Source organism: Lycium barbarum, chromosome 12, assembly GCF_019175385.1.
Source record: "Lycium barbarum isolate Lr01 chromosome 12, ASM1917538v2, whole genome shotgun sequence".
Classification (NCBI taxonomy): Eukaryota; Viridiplantae; Streptophyta; class Magnoliopsida; order Solanales; family Solanaceae; genus Lycium; species Lycium barbarum.
The window spans coordinates 90,183,429-90,201,416 of record NC_083348.1 but is presented as its reverse complement, the minus strand read 5'-3'; the positions used below and the strand labels follow the sequence as shown (position 1 = coordinate 90,201,416).

The 17,988-nt window shown below is 34.4% G+C and overlaps 1 protein-coding gene across 2 annotated transcripts; it reads left to right on the top strand.

Moving 5' to 3' along the window:
• Positions 1 to 7,420: 7,420 nt before the first annotated feature.
• On the top strand, positions 7,421 to 17,624 carry LOC132622086 (serine/threonine-protein kinase STY17). 2 transcript variants are annotated; one of them, XM_060336613.1, is made up of 17 exons: positions 7,421 to 7,857; positions 8,205 to 8,319; positions 10,223 to 10,296; positions 10,439 to 10,555; positions 10,706 to 10,760; positions 11,229 to 11,339; positions 12,113 to 12,163; positions 13,447 to 13,607; positions 13,682 to 13,789; positions 14,267 to 14,340; positions 14,620 to 14,795; positions 15,386 to 15,454; positions 15,534 to 15,629; positions 16,752 to 16,832; positions 16,917 to 16,970; positions 17,056 to 17,190; positions 17,274 to 17,624. In XM_060336613.1, exons 1-17 carry the CDS (start codon positions 7,661 to 7,663, stop codon positions 17,352 to 17,354), a joined length of 1,755 nt encoding a protein of 584 aa, XP_060192596.1. In that variant the 5' UTR covers positions 7,421 to 7,660; the 3' UTR covers positions 17,355 to 17,624. The 2 variants fall into 2 exon arrangements, with proteins under 2 accessions (XP_060192596.1, XP_060192597.1); XM_060336614.1 differs by lacking the exon at positions 15,386 to 15,454 and having other exon boundaries at positions 7,423 to 7,857.
• The last annotated feature ends 364 nt before the right edge of the window (positions 17,625 to 17,988 follow it).

Sequence of the window (17,988 nt, the reverse complement as noted above, 5' to 3'; positions counted from 1 at the left end):
CTTTACATATATAAATAACCCATTTTTTCTTTTTGGTTCAATTTGTGTAGTTCTTTCCCAGATTTTGCATTTGGCTAATAATCAAGCATGATAATAAATGAACATTTGTAATATTTGGTGGGTCAATATGTATCTACATCCAAAGCATCAGAGGGGCGACCTGGTTTATATGGTCCATCTTTTTATTAGTACACTAGCAAAATTCAGGATCTCTTTTTCTATATTTTGTTTTTCCTCTAAACTGATGGATTTGTCCTTTTCTAGGGTTAATGAAGAGCACACTAGTTGTATTTCTGGACTCCGCTCAATTTCCTTTTGTAATTTGTGGGGAAATTGAAAGATGAAACGGCAACTTAAATTGTTTCAAGAAGGATATGGAGTTGAATTAGTAGCTTATGTGTATAATGATATATGTTCTTTATATAGATTCATTACTTTCCTTGGCTTAGTAATTACACAATCTTATGAATTATGATGCTGTATGTCTCCTTACTTGTAAGAGTATCTTTCTCTAAAAAGGAAAAGCTAAAAAAACGAAGGAAAATGTCGTAGCTATAGTATATACTATTAATTGTATTGGTCACAATCACGACTGTTATTCCAGATGACTTGGTTCATTGTCTTCGTTCTCATAAAATTAATACTGCTGTCTATTTTAATTTTATTGGTTTTGTATGGCTTAAACAAACTTGCAAAAGAATGAAATTATATATCTTGAATTCTAGATGCTCCCTTTAATTTTTATTTCCAGCAAATGATCCTTGGAATAGAATTTTTGTTTTCTCATTTTCAACTTTCAACTAACATTGAAGATTCCTCAAAAAAAAAAAAAAAAAAAAAAAACATTGAAGATAAAGATAGAAAATTACTTTATTTAGTAGTAGTAATTAACTTGTTGGTAGGGTTAGTACTTCAATTTGTATCTTATAGGTGCATGATTCTCATTGAAGATCCTGCTGCGTGGTTATGTGAAGTCCAAGTTTAAAAGGAAGTAGAGACAAAATAGGAGTTGTTTTAAGAATGCCGCGTGTTTTAAGTGAAAACGGATTTAATCAGAAAATCAGTTAGATATTTATTTTCATAGGGGTTGAAGACAAATGTCCGTATCCAATCCCGAGAACTCTTATTATGAGCCCGGTTCGGAACAACTGAGTGTACGGGTAAATCACAATAAAGAACAAGAATATAAGTCAATGATTCAAGAAGCTAAATAAGCAATGAACAAACTCGAGGATATTGCCTTTAGACAGAAAAGAATAGGGTTACAAGAGCATGAACAAGATGGATTTCTTTTCTTCTCCCCTAAGCTAACCTTATATCAGCCAAAGTTAGATTTTTCAAACCCTAAAGTACGTGTGATGTGGCCTCTCTGCAGCTCCAACGTGCATACTGACTGCGACACTCTACTCGAGGTCTGCTGATATGACCCGAGTTGGTAGGAGTGGAGGCCAGTTGCGTGAGTCCTCCGGTCCTACCAAGCATCCGGTCATGTAAGCTTACCCTGGTTGCATATTTTACTCAATACACTCTGTGTTGTTTTTATTAATTAATTCTTTCACAATTGTCTAGAGTTAAGAATATTTCATTCTATTTGTGTCTATCACTGACGCTTGTTGCTAACATGGGGACGGTATACTTTGACCAACCTAACACATGAGAAACTTGTTTTCATAGAAAAAATATTTTGATCATTCAAACATTAAAAAACTGAAAATATTTTCTAAAACCTATTTTTCTCCATCAAAAACACACCTTCCTCTTCTATAACTATTAATTGACTAATAGATTGGAGTATTTGAGTAACATTAGAATTTAATTAGAACCTGTCACCATAAAGGAGCTGGTTCTTGCGAATAATATTAATTTACCAATTAGAATAATCTAAACTTAGTGTCATATCTTTTCCATACAATAAACTACAATTACATTTATACTTCGACCGAAAAAAAAAAAATCAGTTTTATACTAATTCTAAAATTGGGACAGCAAACATTGACAAGCATGTAAGATGAATCTAAGATCATGGGAAAAATTAAGATACAAATTAGAGATTCGATATCTTGAGTTGGGATAGGGATATACATGAATCAATTGCATGATAGCATAAGCGATGGTAGTTGGTGTTTAGTCATGCTCATGGGACAACTTGCACTACAATTGGTTATCACTTTCTCCCAATACCTGAGAAACTTATAGACATGATGATATGTCATATGTCCATTACAATTGAGTCATTATTTTTCAAGGAGAGAATATATGCAAATTATTTTTCTTATAACTGTGATGTATGACCTTTACGGGCAGAGACGTATTTATGTATTAATTTTGGGTCACGTGAACACATGGTCACTCGACTAAACTCGATATATTATGTGTATAATTCTGAAAATATATCTAATATTACCTGAAGGAACACATGGTCAAACTAGGCCGAGTGGAGCACTGGTTAGGAGCTTTGTTTATTTCTTCAAGAAAGATCTCGGGATCGAACCTGAGCTCCCACACGTTCTATGCTTTTATTTCTAAACAACCTTTTAACTTTCTTTTTTATACTATTCTAAATCCTTTTTCTTCTATAATTCTAATTACCAAAAAGTATAAAAACGTGTTTCTTTTTTATATTACATCTAATGAATTTTTTTCCCCTTTATTTCTAATTACTCAAGTCCCAAAAGGCAAAAGAAATCAAAAAACCCCATAGGCGCTAAGCTGCGAACCAAAGGCAAAAGAAATCAAAAAATCTCATAGCTAATGGTAAATTCATCCTCTTGAAATCCTGAATTCGCCTCTGTTTACGGGGAGGATCAAAACATACTGGCCCTCGATTTATGTCAACACAATGAATATATACATGATTCAAGTTTCGACACACACTTTTACCATCAATCATAATTGGTTAATTAATACTCAATATCACCTTAGTTGGTGACTTAAGTAGAAGTATCAAAATGGACTGGGCTGGCTATAGATTTCAATGCACTGGCCGTTTCTTATCGGGCAATTCGCACGGATGCCCTATATTGGGGTGATCTTTAATTTTTGCACCTCAAATAGTTTGATCTTTAATTTTTTTCCTTCGACACTTTAAGTAACAAAGAAGTGACGAAAAATATTCATGACATCAAAAAAATAAAAATAAAAATTCGGCCTACCCTTATATATGACCTAATTTCGCAAATTTTTCGGACAAAGTTACATAGAAATTTTTCTTTGTCTGGCATAAATTCTGCAGGAATTAAGTTATCTGGCGTAACTTCATTTCTACATAACTTATGCAAGACAAGGCAAAATTTCTATAAACTTATGCCGAGCGAATTAGTTACTACACAACGTATGCCGGATAACTTCATTTCTACATAATTATGCCGGACAAGGCAAATTTTCTATATAATTTTGCTCGAAAAGGCCTTGTGATTTTATTTTCCGACTCTGCTGAGAATCGAACCCAGAATCTCTAGTCTCGTAGACCAGCGAATAAGAATAATTTAGCTGACAAATTTTCATTAAACGAAAAACAGGAACAAAAATTAAAGACTAGCGATTTGAGGGGCAAAAATTAAAGACCAGCGTGTTTGAAGGCCAATCCTAGCACAAAAATGAATTAGAATTCAAACTCGTTCATGCATGTCGAATTGTTGCCTTTTGGTCATTAAACTATCATATTGAGAACTTTAACGTACGTCTTTTTTTTTTTTTTTACACAAATCAGTAGAATATCAGACATATGATTTACATCATAAACTAATCGAAATTGATATGCTAAATATATAGGATTATCAGTAAAGTAGCAACATAATTTAAATAAAGTCATATTCGAGATTGGAACTTTGACATTTCCTAGTAGTTGGGCCTAAACTGTTTTAGACACTAGCAACAAGACGAACCCATTGGAATTTATAATTGAGTTCTTGAAAATTTGAGGGTAAAATGATGTAGATATTTTATAAAAATTAAAAGATCTATGTTGGATCTTGGCGTTCTAATAGAGGAAGAAGTTGCTTCAATTTCATATAGTAAAAAAAAGGGGACAATATATGGTGTGGATGACGATTATTACATATAAAATTTAGGCTGACCATGTGGCTAAGACGACTAAAGTAGATAGACCAAGGATACGATTTCCATTTCTTAATTCATTTTCTTCTTCATCTGAATTCTCACCTATTCTAGGTGCAATGGATGTTGGTAAAGATGTTAAGAGTGGCATTAAATTATAGTAATTGGGTTGGAACTTGCAAAAACTAAAAATAGAAACTATATATGGCGACATGTTGATGACACCATATTCCCATTAAACATGGATATGAATTTCAGGTCTTAACTAAGGCGCAGACAACACATTGATGCCTAATTTTGACTATCTACATTTCACATATACTTGATGAGTTTGATCTCACCTTTATCACTTCACCTGTCACCGCATCATCATCATATATTATATTTTACATAGAAAAAGAAATTTTCTATATACAATATGAACCTCTCCCCCGCCGCTCTAGTTCTGGCTCTTATCGCCTGAGTCTGTTTGCTTCCACACTTTAGCTGAAAATAAAAAATAATGAGGAAATAAACTTCTCCTCTCGTCCTACTTATTTGTTATGTTCATAGAAAATAGTTATTTTAAAATATTTGTAAGTTTTATAAAATTTAAAAAGTATTAATGCTTTTTTTATTTTATTCCTAACATAGTAAAGTGACCTACCAGCTATGTTAATCAAATAACCTTTATCATTAATATTTTTTAAAGGGTATAAAAAACTAATATGACAAGTAAATAGAACTGGGTAGAGTACTTGGAAGGGGGAGGCGTGTCCTCCTTCCAAAACTATAATAACAAAGTAGTACATAAATTGGAGTAGAAATCTAATAAAACTCTTACTCACCCGACTTATATCAAACTAATAAATACATCAGTAGTTTTTCTCATATAAACTTTTATCAGTTAAACATTATGTATTAATTCATGTTCCAACTCATTTTATGTCACTTAATCTTAATCATAATGTATTCATGCAATTTGATATAAATATTATAACACGGCACTATTCACATTTAAATCTAGGGTTCTCAAGTTGTCTCTTTTTATGCTCACTATTCAAGGGCCATCGTTAAACATTAAAGAATTTTAAAAGAAAAAGGTTCGCAATTAAGTAATAATCATACATAGAATATCGACCCTCGTTAAAATAGTGGAATGAAAAGCATACAATATATGTTTGCTTGAGCCTTGAGCAAACGTTGTTGGGTGATAATCATATTTCCCCAAGTTTTGAATTTTAGCTTTAAACGTTCTCTATCATATTTTACCATTCGGTCATAGACCAATATAATTTTTATAAAAAATTTAACTTATATACAAAATTATTTTTAGGAAGAGTTAGAGGTTACTCATTCGGTCTCACTTTAACTGTCGTCTTAGCTCTTTTTGCGTTCATTGAGAAAACAATAAATACAAAGTATAATTAATGAGTTACTCCCATTTAATAAAGGTGGATTGATTTTTCTCTTAAATATTGTGCATAATTCTTTAATGTTAAGGGTATAGATAGAAACAATTGTGAACTTTAGTCTTGAATTCTTAAAGCGATAATTATTTTGGGATAGAAATTTTGAGCTAAAACAACGTTAAAATGGAGCGGAGAGAAAAATAATTTAGATATAAAATGACATTACTTCACTAATCAATGGTCAGCTTAAACTTGCATTTGGGGGGTAGGGGGTGGGGGGAGTGGGGAGTGGGGAGTGGAGGGAATATTCAATTCACAGGTGCTCGAGAGTTGAAGGAAAATTAAATTTGTTGCTTTCTTTTTCTGTCTCGCATGATTTAAATGGTTTTCACCTAATTATTATATTTAAGCAAATTATATATGTTTAACTTCTCGTGAAAACTTAATTATTACCAAACTAGTAAAAAAAAATTAATAGTCCACTTCCATCAGGGAGTCAAACGAACACCAAATTGACTTTGAAGATGTACAATATGCCCACATCAACTTAATAATTACATTGCACTTTCCTAAAAGAACACATTAATTTTTTGAGGACACACTAATATTTTAAGCCATAGCGAAAGCTTAAAATACAATAGGCGTCAGATGATAACAAGAGCCTAATTTTATAGTCCAATATTAAACATTATTAGCTAATTAGTTTATAGAAATCCAGAAAGGGTCGTCGTATATGTTGTCAGTAGAACACAAATACAATATGTTGTATTACAGTCTAGCGGCTTCGTTTTGCCACTGCAGTACCATATGGTCCTTCTGAGCCAAAGGAAGATGATAATACTATTCTTTTTATTTCTTTAAGTATTTTATTAGGGTTCACATTGTACAAAGTCATTCTGGCCATAGATATCACGTGGATTTCACCTCACCACTTTTTGGATTTGCTCAACAAATGTTCTTTTTCTTAAAAATAAATAAATTCCACTTAATTGTTGCTCAAGAATATCTTCACTTGGATGCTAGAAAATATACCTATGTCACACTCCATCGAAGAACAATGGAGTAACTTTTTCCCTATTTAATATTTAGTATCCGCTTGAAATCGACTAATTCAAATAACACGTCGAAAAGTCCAAATTTTAAGGTAAGACAATCTAAAAAGACTTCATTCCAGAGTTCGAACCTGAAACATATAATTAAAAATAATAAATATTTTCCACTCCATCAATTTCGTGATTTTTTGTAACTTCGCCATTTGTAAATTCAACCCTTTTATCATAGTAATTTCTAGATAATAGCAATATATATCTTTGTAATTTAGCTATGAAGTAAAATAATATGAATATACATGATATTCACTTTTTAACAACTTCTATTAAACAACATTATCATTTTTTGAGTAACCTTAATTTATAAATTCTTCTATTTTAGGTAAGTACGTAGTAGTTGGTAATTCTTAGATTACATCGATATATCTGTAATTTAGTTACCTTATAAAGTGAAGTGATGTCAATATCCATTTTTGTCCACTTCTATTGATTAAGTATCATATTAATGTGTAGAACATCATTAGGAAAATAAATTGGAAAAATCTATGATTTCCTATGATCTTTCAAAGACGTCGATACAAACTCTCATTTGTCTGAGAAAAAAGAAAGCGTCCTAGAATTAAAAAATAAACAAAAATTCAATAGACAAGAGATCATACTTTTAAATTTTAAGTTTATTAAATTGTTTATTTCGTAATTTTCGTTCTCTATACAACAACAACATACCCAATGTAATTTCACAAATTAGGGTCTGAATAAGATAGAGTGTACGCAGATGTTACCTCTATCTTTGGAGATAGAGAAACCGACAATTTTCGTTGTCCATGTAAAAGGGCAAAAAAGTTTTTTGTTTTGGAAAAAATGGAATCAGCAATATTATCCATAGACACAAAACAATTAAAATGTGTTGGTCTGATCTCATAAAAAGGATAAGCTCACGATAAAGCCCCGCACTCAAAATTATAGTAACTAGAAAAACGGAATCTTCTCTGGTTTCTCTCTCCTCAATTTTCTCGTATTTACCCAATTCAAAATCCATTACCATTTAAATAACAATTTCTCAAATTATGGAAACCATTCTGCTACTCTACAGTTACTTGGATGAACTTTTCTTATTGTAATAATCCAAATTAGAGAGCTGTGTGATTTTTGGTTTGTTGGTGAATGGCGATGGATGATAACGAGAGTTGTGGAAGTAGAGCGATGGAGCCAACGTCACCGAGGCATAATAGGTTACAAAGGCAGAAACATGAAGTGTATAACCAAGTGCTTAGTAGATTACAGGATTTGAATCTCGAAGAGGTTAAATTACCTGGTTTTGAAGACCACCTTTGGCTTCACTTCAGTCGCCTCCCTGTTCGGTTATCTTCCATAAAACCCTATCTATCTTTCTCAAATTTTCCCTTTTTTTTTTTTTTTTGTCATTTGTTTCAATTTTGTACTCCTTGATTGAGTAATTGATCCATTTTCTGCCTTGAAAGTTTAAGCCATAGATTTTGGATCAGATTTTGAAATTTTAATCTTCAAATATCTGTTTGGCAATGAAATTTGATCAGATTTTCAAAATTTATTCAAGTTGGGAGAAATTTCACTTGCACTCACAAAACTTCATTTTTTTTTTTCCAAGTAAAATGCATGTCCAAACACAACTTCAAAAACTCAAGTTTCAAGTTCAAAATATTTTGGAACTGAATTTTGGTGTGTGCAGATATGCATCGGATGTGAATGTGGAGAGAGCAGAAGATGTGCTCATGCATAAGAGATTACTGGACCTAGCAGAGGATCCTGAGAATAGACCTGCTTTTGATGTCCGCCTTGTTCAGGTTATACTCTCATCTCTTTTTTTTCTGTGTGTATGCCTTGTCAATGCTCTTTTTTTCTCGGTAACTCTGAAAACAGATGCTAAGTTGATATGTACCGAAAAAGTTCTTCCTATGTATGATAAGGAGGAATAATCTCTATTTGATCTTAGGTGAATAAGTTGGGGATTTGATTAAGAAACACAGGATGTATTATGTGATTGCTTTACAGTACTCGAAAGGAGTTGCAAAAGCTACTCCCTCTGTCGAGGGAGTTGGGACCGGTGGCAGGTATCCCGTGGAATTAGTCGAGGTGCGCACAAGCTAAGCTGGCCCGGACACCACAGTTATCAAAAAAAAAAAAAAGATGGAAAGCTACTTCCTCTGCCCCAAAATAATTGTTACATTTAGCTTCTTGAGAGTCAATTTGACTAATCTTCGAAGCTAAATTAGATTAGATTAACTCAATATTTTAAAATTTAGATATTTGAAAACTGCAAAAAGTATTATAAGTTACAATTCTTCTAATATAAGTATGGTGGAAAAATAGTTATTAAAATGTTGGTCAAAGTTTCATATAGTTTGACTCTCGAGAAACAAAACATGACAAGTATTTTGGGACGGGGGGAGTAGTGAATTTGCCATAATCTCGTCAAAGACATGGCTTTTTTCTTTTCATCGATCCAAAATTTCTCTTGCATTCTACCTTCGGAGGCCATGAGAGCTCTCTTTAGTGCTGTTCATTTTTACATCTGGTAGTGGTTCAATGACCCAAAGTAAAACCATTTTAAACATTTTTGTTATTCTGATGCCGAGGGTCTTTCGGAAACAGCCGCCCTACCTTTCAAGGTGGGGGTTAGGTCTGCGTACACTCTACCCTCCCCAGACCCCACATGGTGGGATTATACTGGGTTTGTTGTTGTTGTTGTTGTTGTTGATAGGCTTCAGTTTCACGCATCTAAGGGGATAGACGTTTGATTCATCTTTCTTCATAAGTTCAAGTAGAAATAGAAGATGCTAGTAAATGTTATAAAATTATGGATGTGAGATCATACAATATTATAGATGGTCACAAGTTTTCAAAAAAAAGATTATAGATGGTCACATCCTGCAGAATATGCAATTAAGGCTCATTGAGGACAAAAAGGAAGAAGATTTGAAATGTTCCTGTTGAAAACATAATTAAGTGAACAACGATGTTTCTTCTCTATCAATTTAAGCTTTTAAATCAAGGAAAAGTTCTTGAGTTTGAGTCTTTCTTTTTTCCTTGATAACCGTGGTGTTCGAGCCAGCTTGTGCGCACCTCGATTAATTCCACGTGGCACCTCCTACCTCCCACCAGCACAAGTACCCGGTAACTCTGTCCGCCGAGGCTTGGATAGATGGGAAGACATCACCTAGTGTTCTTCCCACCAATAATTAAAAAGATTTTTTACGCCCTTACTTCATGAAAAAGTCAAGCTGAATGTAAGTGCCATGTTGAAAACATAATTTAGAAAATGAAGGTGTCATGTCTAACAAATTAAGTTTTTGGATAAAGCGGCCACATGCTTTAAGTGGGTATAAATAGAAGAAGAGTTTAGATTTAAATCGAGAGACTTAAACCAGTATGGAAGTCATGTCATATCTAAGCTCTATTTAACATTAACGACTGCGAGACAAATTACGGTAAGACTAAGGAATCAGGATTAGACCAGATTTGGGAAGTGCGCTTCTGCCTAGATTTGTGAGAAAATGAAAGAAAGAGGAGATGTCAATATATAAAACCCAACAGAAGAGAGAAGGCAATGATCGACAACTTGAAGATTCGTAGCAAAGATTTGACCATAACAGCAAAATTTAGAATTCGAGTCATGGCCTAAGACAAGTACTTTATAATTGAGAGATTCTAGTACATGCATGTTCTCACTTTAAGTTCATAATGCAGGTTCAGCCTATGTACAATGGAGTGTCAACCAATACTGTTGATGTAGATTCTTCAGTTAAAGAAGAAATCCCAAGGTATGCTCTTTAGTTTAAGAATTAAAGTTTTTTTCCAGTATAACTTCTTCTTGTACATTACTTTTGCACCTTTGAATTTTCTCTGTTGTGCTTCCTCACGTCTATTACTTTTATGTGCTTCCATATGGTTTTCTCTCTCCAGCATCCATCCTCCTCCAACATTTGGTTCAGCACCAAATCTTCAAGCCCTTGAAATTCAGGACAATAAACCTGTAAATGATGGAGAAAGTGATATCAATTCAACTTCGCGGACAACCAGGTCAAATTGCCTTAATTCTTGAGTTGGTGATGATAAGATTCATGATGCTCTTCATAGCTTTCATATAGAGTTTATTTCGTCTTCACAAAGGATTTCTAATTGACTTTTCTTTTCTAGCAGTAGTCTTATGAGCAAATTGATTTTGTGCAGGCCAATGCACGAGATTACTTTTTCAACAATTGACAAGCCAAAAACTCTCACTCAGGTGCCTCATTCTTTTTGGAATCCTCCTCCCTTTTTGTTCATAAATACATCTCTTATCACCTCTTACATTCTCATAATCAAACACAAACTGTAGTTTCATGAATTTAATATGTGCGGGGCTAGTGCGAATATAACAGGAAATAAGGTTAAACCCCTTGAATTCCTGTTGTGGATGGATAGTATGGGTCTTACAGGGGAGGGGTTAGCCAGTTAATACACCTACAGAATCGAATAGTCTCTGAAAAATATTGAGACAGTTTACCTGTACTGGAATCTGTATCTTTTATTTGCTTTCTGTCTAATGCATTTTAAGGTTATATCACTGTTTAAATTTTTCATATCTGTGCTGTCTTGAAAAATATATAATTTCATTTTTCTGCAGATGCTGCCATATTTTCAGAGTTCTGTTAACATATTAACTTTGTTCTTATCTTGTTTGGTTACATTGACGTTCATCCTGGATTCCCAGTTGACCAATATAATTTCTGAGATTGGTCTGAACATTGAAGAGGCCCATGTTTTTTCAACTACTGATGGTTTCTCCTTGGACGTCTTTGTGGTTGATGGATGGCCATATGAGGTACATTACTAATGTTTCTCTCAAGATATAACGAAATGCTTGCTAGCAGTTTAGAAATCCTTTCTTATTTCTACAATTTTAATCTACTTATATGACTAACATACATATTATTGATTCTGGCATTAGTTAAAAGATGAAAGTTTTGTGTTTGCAGGACTAAAGTAACCTTTAATTCCCCTTTTCTTGTTAACATACGAAAGTTCTAAATTTTGCTCCTCATTGATCTACTAGATTGTTTGTTAGTTGTATGCTTGTTTCGTCCTCCTGTCCCGGTTTTTATGGCTTCCCTTCAATTTTGGACAACCTGAAATATTTGACACCATTCATTCCTGTACATCTTTCAAGAATTCAAACTCATTAAACTTCTCAAACTCTGAACTGTGATGTGATTTCTTTTTCTATCAAACATTTAAACCAACTTTGCAGTCATTACCTTAGTATATTCTTCTACCATTAGTAATACAATTTATGTCGAATAATATCTAAGATATGTCTGCAGTAGAATGTCGTTATAATAATGGGATGCTGAGAATGCATTTTAATGCTGATAACTTTCTCATTCTTGTCATATTTTTCTACTAGATATATTTCACATACTAGGACGCTCAACTGTTATTTGGTGAATTGAGGATGTAGTATCATATAAATATGAAAGTTTGGAAAATTAACCCCTCGTTGTCTTCCTATATTCACTAGATCCATGAAGTATATTTCTGCTTTTCGCTTTTGTGGCAATTTGCTTTTATACTTATTCATCTGGCTTGAAATTCTAGGAGACGGAGTTGCTTAAGAGTGAGGTGCAAAAGGAAACTATAAGGAGCAAGGTAGATATTCTTCTGACTGCTTAATGTGGACAAGAATGGGACTCAAAATTATCTTCTGTTAATACTAAATATAATTTACGTGGCTATGTTCTTTTGCAAAAAGTAACATGCTGATGTAGCTGTTTTTTCTTCACTATGTTGCTATGCAACTATAGAGAAATTGCTGAAATAGTTGGTTTCCATTGTCTCCTGCTGAATGGACAACCACATGATTACATTGAGTTGAATCTGTTGTACTCACCAAAAATTGTCCACTTAATTAGTGGGATCAGAAAATAAAAGAACTACTCAAAGTGAGATAACAAGAGATATTCAATGACTTCCTCAAACATGAGGGCTCGCCTTTGCTTGTCTGATGCATTCTGTGAGTAAGAAAACATACTTAACAACTGTGTTATATTCTAGACAAATTTATAGAAGAGAGTTGTTTTTTCTACTGTAGTAGTACTGTAAATGCTCTGTTGCTAACTCTCCCTGAATTAATTTCAGTTTTTCCAGCCACAGCTATAGCACAAGTAAGATTTAACGTCAACTGAAATTATGGTTCATATATGTATTGCATAACAGATTTTTAGAAGTCATGCAGATATCCTCTAACACCCTACTTCACATCGCATAAAAAGAAGTAGTTGGTAGGATACTGATGTTAACACAAAATGACCAATAATAATATGAGGCTAACATGACTCCATCCAAATTACCCACTGGGTAAACTTTCTTTTATTTAAAACTTCTGGTCAGTTATATTAAATGGGCTTGTAAGAAAATAAATTCACCAAGAAGTACAGTAGTTGGTTTCTGTGACCAGCTCGACTTTTTCAGTAACTGGTACACGGTTGTCTCTCCAACTTTCTCCTGGTTGTTATGTGTAATATGCATGAGATTTTGGTTATAAAACGATAAAAGGAATCAAAACAACAAGCCTCAATCCAATCAAGTTAGGATCAGTTATATGAATAGCTAATCATACTTGATCGGAAAAAATTAATGAATAGCTAACCATGTTCCTATATTTAGGCTCATCTCAAACCAATATTGTTAAAAATAAAAATAAAAAGTACTAAAAGTTCACTTAGCATGTAAGTCTTTGACATGACTTAAAAGACTCCTAAAGCATAGGACCTAAAGTAAATGTTAGTAACTGAGTAAAACATATTTCTAACTAAACCTACTAATTGTAGGTTCTAATTTGAACAAGTTTTCTTTTTATTTATTCTTCTAGATTTTGATTATCATCCTGGACAGAAGGTCTCAATGCTTTGTCTTCTGGTAATGTTTTTCAGGAGCAACCACAGTTCCAGGCTGCAATGAATGAGCCAGGTCAAACATCTGAATCAGGTTCCGATAGTGTAAAAATACCTACTGATGGATCTGATGACTGGGAAATTGATATCCGTCTGCTGAAATTTGAAAACAAAGTTGCATCTGGGTCATTTGGAGATTTGTATGATCCGACGATCCACATCTTGATTTCTAATTGAGTTTGTTGAGTCAGTGGATTTATACCGTCTTTTTCAGGTATAAAGGCACATACTGTAGCCAGGAAGTGGCTATAAAAGTTCTCAAGCCTGAACATTTGAATATGGATATGGTAAAAGAGTTCACCCAGGAGGTCTTTATAATGAGGTGTGTCGGTTGTACTATCATGGTTGAGAATCCCTTTCAGCATAACCTCACTGTTGTTCGAGTGTATTGTATAGAATCTTTTCCATACTTAAAAGGCTATTTGAAGGATTGTTTTTTGCTCCTAAGATAGTCGTACTCTGTTGAAAACATTTCTGCTGTGCCACTAGAGAGTTTCTTACAATGTTTTTACTCCCTCTGCGTAATTTGAATGTCCTGTTTCCTTTCTACTTTATTGAGTCACTAGGCATTTCTTCTACAAGTGGATTTAAGCTATTTTATGTTCTTTCTTAGTGGCATTAGGCTATTCAGATGAGAAAAATGGGTCCTACATAATTCAAGGGACTGGGTTCTCCCAAACACACCCAAGAATAACAAATTTAAAATATTAGTGGATATATGTGCATGTGGATTTGAATTTATTATCAAGTTTGTGTTGTAATTCCATCAATTGTTTGAGATCATCTTGCTCTGTTTTAGGAAAATTCGGCACAAAAATGTTGTTCAATTTATAGGGGCATGCACACGACCTCCGAACCTGTGCATCGTGACAGGTATATTTCAAGATTTTATATATCTAATTGTGCTTCTATGTCTGTTAATTATTAGAACTGTTTGTTCTCTGTTGATTACTGTTACATAGTGTTCACCAGCAGATACATTGTTTGATTGTTTCATAAGCAGAGATGTGCTTTTATTCATTTTCCAAAATTTGAATTTTCTGCTCACGCTACTGCACTTGAATGGCAGTTTATTTTTATAAATTTTTGGTGTACGCCTATCCTTCTTCATCACGTTAATGACAAAGTGCATCTGATTATTTTATTGATCAGAGTTCATGTCCAGAGGAAGCATCTATACATTTTTGCACAAGCAAAGAGGTGCTTTTAAGCTTCCTACTCTCCTGAAGGTTGCAATTGATGTTTCTAAGGGAATGAGTTATCTGCACCAGAATAAAATAATTCATCGGGATCTGAAGACTGCCAATCTTCTGATGGATGAACATGGAGTAAGTCAGAGCTGTATTGCAACTGTTTCAAAAAGCTTATCCAGTAGTCTAGGGAATTATTCGTCTGTTACTAAGCTGTCTTTAAGCTATCTTTAAACCGTAATCCATTCTCATGCAAAAATTTGGGTGCAATCAAACATGAAGGCGATTCAAGGTTAATATGCAATTAGCCTCGGAAAATACAGGGGAAAGTTGTGTCTTGCATTAGGCTAGGGGAGGTTAACTTAAGAATATATAACAATCAAGGAGATCTGTATGGCTTAGAAGTCCAAGGTTTTTCACTGCTCAGAACCCTTTGCTATTTCTGTTCTGAAATGTCTGATTATGTGGATGATATCTTCTGAAAACTATTTAAGTGAAAGAACCATATTTGTGATCAGACTGCAAAGCCAATTAAAAATGTCAAATAAAGATGATGGAAAATTTAATTTGCAGGGTCCACCTATTCATTGAATCCTATAAAAAGAAAATCAATGAGGAATAGTACCAGCATTAAAGCTTGATCAGTGGCAATTTAAGTTGGTTCATATTTCGAAAAATGTGAATGTGCAAAATAGCACACTGATTCTTGTTAATTTCTACATCACCAGTTTTTGCATTCCAAGGAAATCTATTGTGAACTATGCTTAAATCACCCAGCAACACCTACACTGCTGCTGGTCAGAGTTACCCCCCACGTTAATTGCTTTGTTTACAGAATGTTCACTCTGACTTTAAGATCCATCCTCTCCTTGACAGGTTGTTAAGGTTGGTGACTTTGGGGTCGCGAGAGTGCAGGTTCAAACTGGGGTGATGACTGCAGAAACTGGAACATATAGATGGATGGCTCCTGAGGTGCAGAAGATCTGAACTTAATTTTATACAGAACTTACTGCAACATCCTCAATCCAGTTGAAACTCATGATTCCAAATTCTTTGCTTTTCTTGCTGAAAAATATGCATGATTGCTCCACTAATTTTCTATTTATCCTCGTGCTTAGATTTTGTTGCCACAATAAAACAACTGGGTTGGAGAGAGGTAATTAGACACGACATGGCGCAGTTACAACTTACTGAGGACATGACCTTAGATAGGAGGGTTTGGAGGACCCACATTAGGGTAGAAGGCTAGTAGATAGTCTCATTATCCTGTCTTATTAGTGGTCGCATTATCATAGTATAATTTCCTGTGCTCTGATTTATGCTATTATCTGTTATTTCCTGTGCTTTGATTATTCTATGTTATCTGTTTCGCTTGCGCTACTTCATTTCCATATCAATTTGAATCTCTTAGCCTTATCTGACCTCTTTTTATGTGTTTATTGAGCCGAGGGTCTCTCGGAAACAGCCGTCCTACCTTGGTAGGAGTAAGGTCTGCGTACACTCTACCCTCCCCAGACCCCACGTTGTGGGATTTCACTGGGTTGTTGTTGTTGTTGTTGTTGTAATAAAACAACTGCAATAGTTCCCTTCGAGTTGATTTGGGGCTAGTGCTTTGAGATACACATCCGTCATCTTATGTGCTTTAAGCACGAGGAGATTTTAATATGTGTGATGCTCTCTTGACTTTTTGCCTTCATCCTTGTAATTGAATTTTGTTTCCACACTCAGTAAAGTGTGGTTGTCACCTTCATGCAGTGCTTGTGACTTGTGTTTTTTTGGTTCACCTTCCTGCATCTTGGACACTTTAAGCACAAGGAGCTTTCGATGACCTTCCACGGGGGTTACTTTGCTTAGGTTGTCATTGGTAAAATGCATTGCAGGACTCGTTTACAGTTTATCATGCAGATACATTTGGATTCTGCAATATTAAGTATTAAAACTTCAACTTCTTGGTTTATTGGTTTTGACTTCTTTTACCTTTAATACTACAACATTCTCTTACGCTATCCCAGTCCAAAATTCTAGCCCAGTTTTGCGCTTAACCATCCTGCAGCATGCAAGTCTCACGCTTAAAATGGTTTTTATATGTTGAAGGTGATTGAACACAAACCGTATGACCACAAGGCCGATGTTTTCAGCTTTGGTATAGTGGTGTGGGAACTTCTGACTGGAGAAGTAAGTCTTTGCGTAGCAGCTATTTATGTTCATGTATTAGTTGCTTAACACCTCAACTAACTTTCATGTCTTGTGATGGGACAGATTCCATATGCGTACTTAACACCATTACAAGCAGCAATAGGTGTGGTGCAGCAGGTAGTATAACACTGTCATCTGTAGCACTAATGATATCTTCCCCAGATAAACTAACACCTCACATTTGGTCTGAGATGGTTATCAGGGTCTTCGGCCAACAATTCCTAAAACCACTCATCCAAAGCTTGTTGAACTTCTTGAGAAATGCTGGCAGCAAGACCCAACTCAGAGACCTGATTTCTCGGAGATTTTGGATATTCTGCAGAAACTAACTAGGGAGGTTAGGCATCTGCATTATATAAACTTGATTTTATTGAAGTTTGTTCATTCCTTTGAACCTAGTTTTGTATGCTTAAAAAACAGGTTGGAGATGATGGAGAGGACAGACACAAGGACAAAACCATCAGTAGCTTTTTCTCGGGTCTTAGAAAGGGCAATCACTGAGATTTTACTAAAAGAGAGGAGGGTAATCGGCCTTCAGCTTTTGTCGCAGTGTACAGATTCTCAGATGACCAGACTCGATCCGATTAGTTTTTGTATCATGATTTTATCCAATGTTGCTTGGTATTCTTTTACTATTCCTAATTTAGTCAGGGGTGCAAGCTGGTGAGGAAAGCTTTGGCAACTCTGTACAGAATACCTGTGAATTTCCGCAAGTTCTAATTGCTAGTCCTTTTTCTACTCTTTTTAATTAAGAACCTATATCTTTTTTAACTGGTTCTAGACCACTAGATCATTGCTTACCGGAATTGATGTTTTTGAAGCTAACCGAGATGTCTATCAATGCCGGCACAGATTACCGGGAATGTCCCAAAAGTATTGATTTTCATCCAAGACGTGTTTACACGTTCTAGTTCACAGTGTTTCTTAATGAGCTTTGTATTCGATTGACTCTAGGTATACAATCTGAAAAGAAATAATGACCAAAACAATAATTTTTTTGTACGAAGAGATGTAAAAGATTCAACTGTTAGCAAGACAAAAAGAGACAAGAATGGAAGAAAATTAGATCATCTTACAACCCCATGCGTACATAGTATGTATGCTGTAGAAAAACATTTCATATCTTTCTGATAAT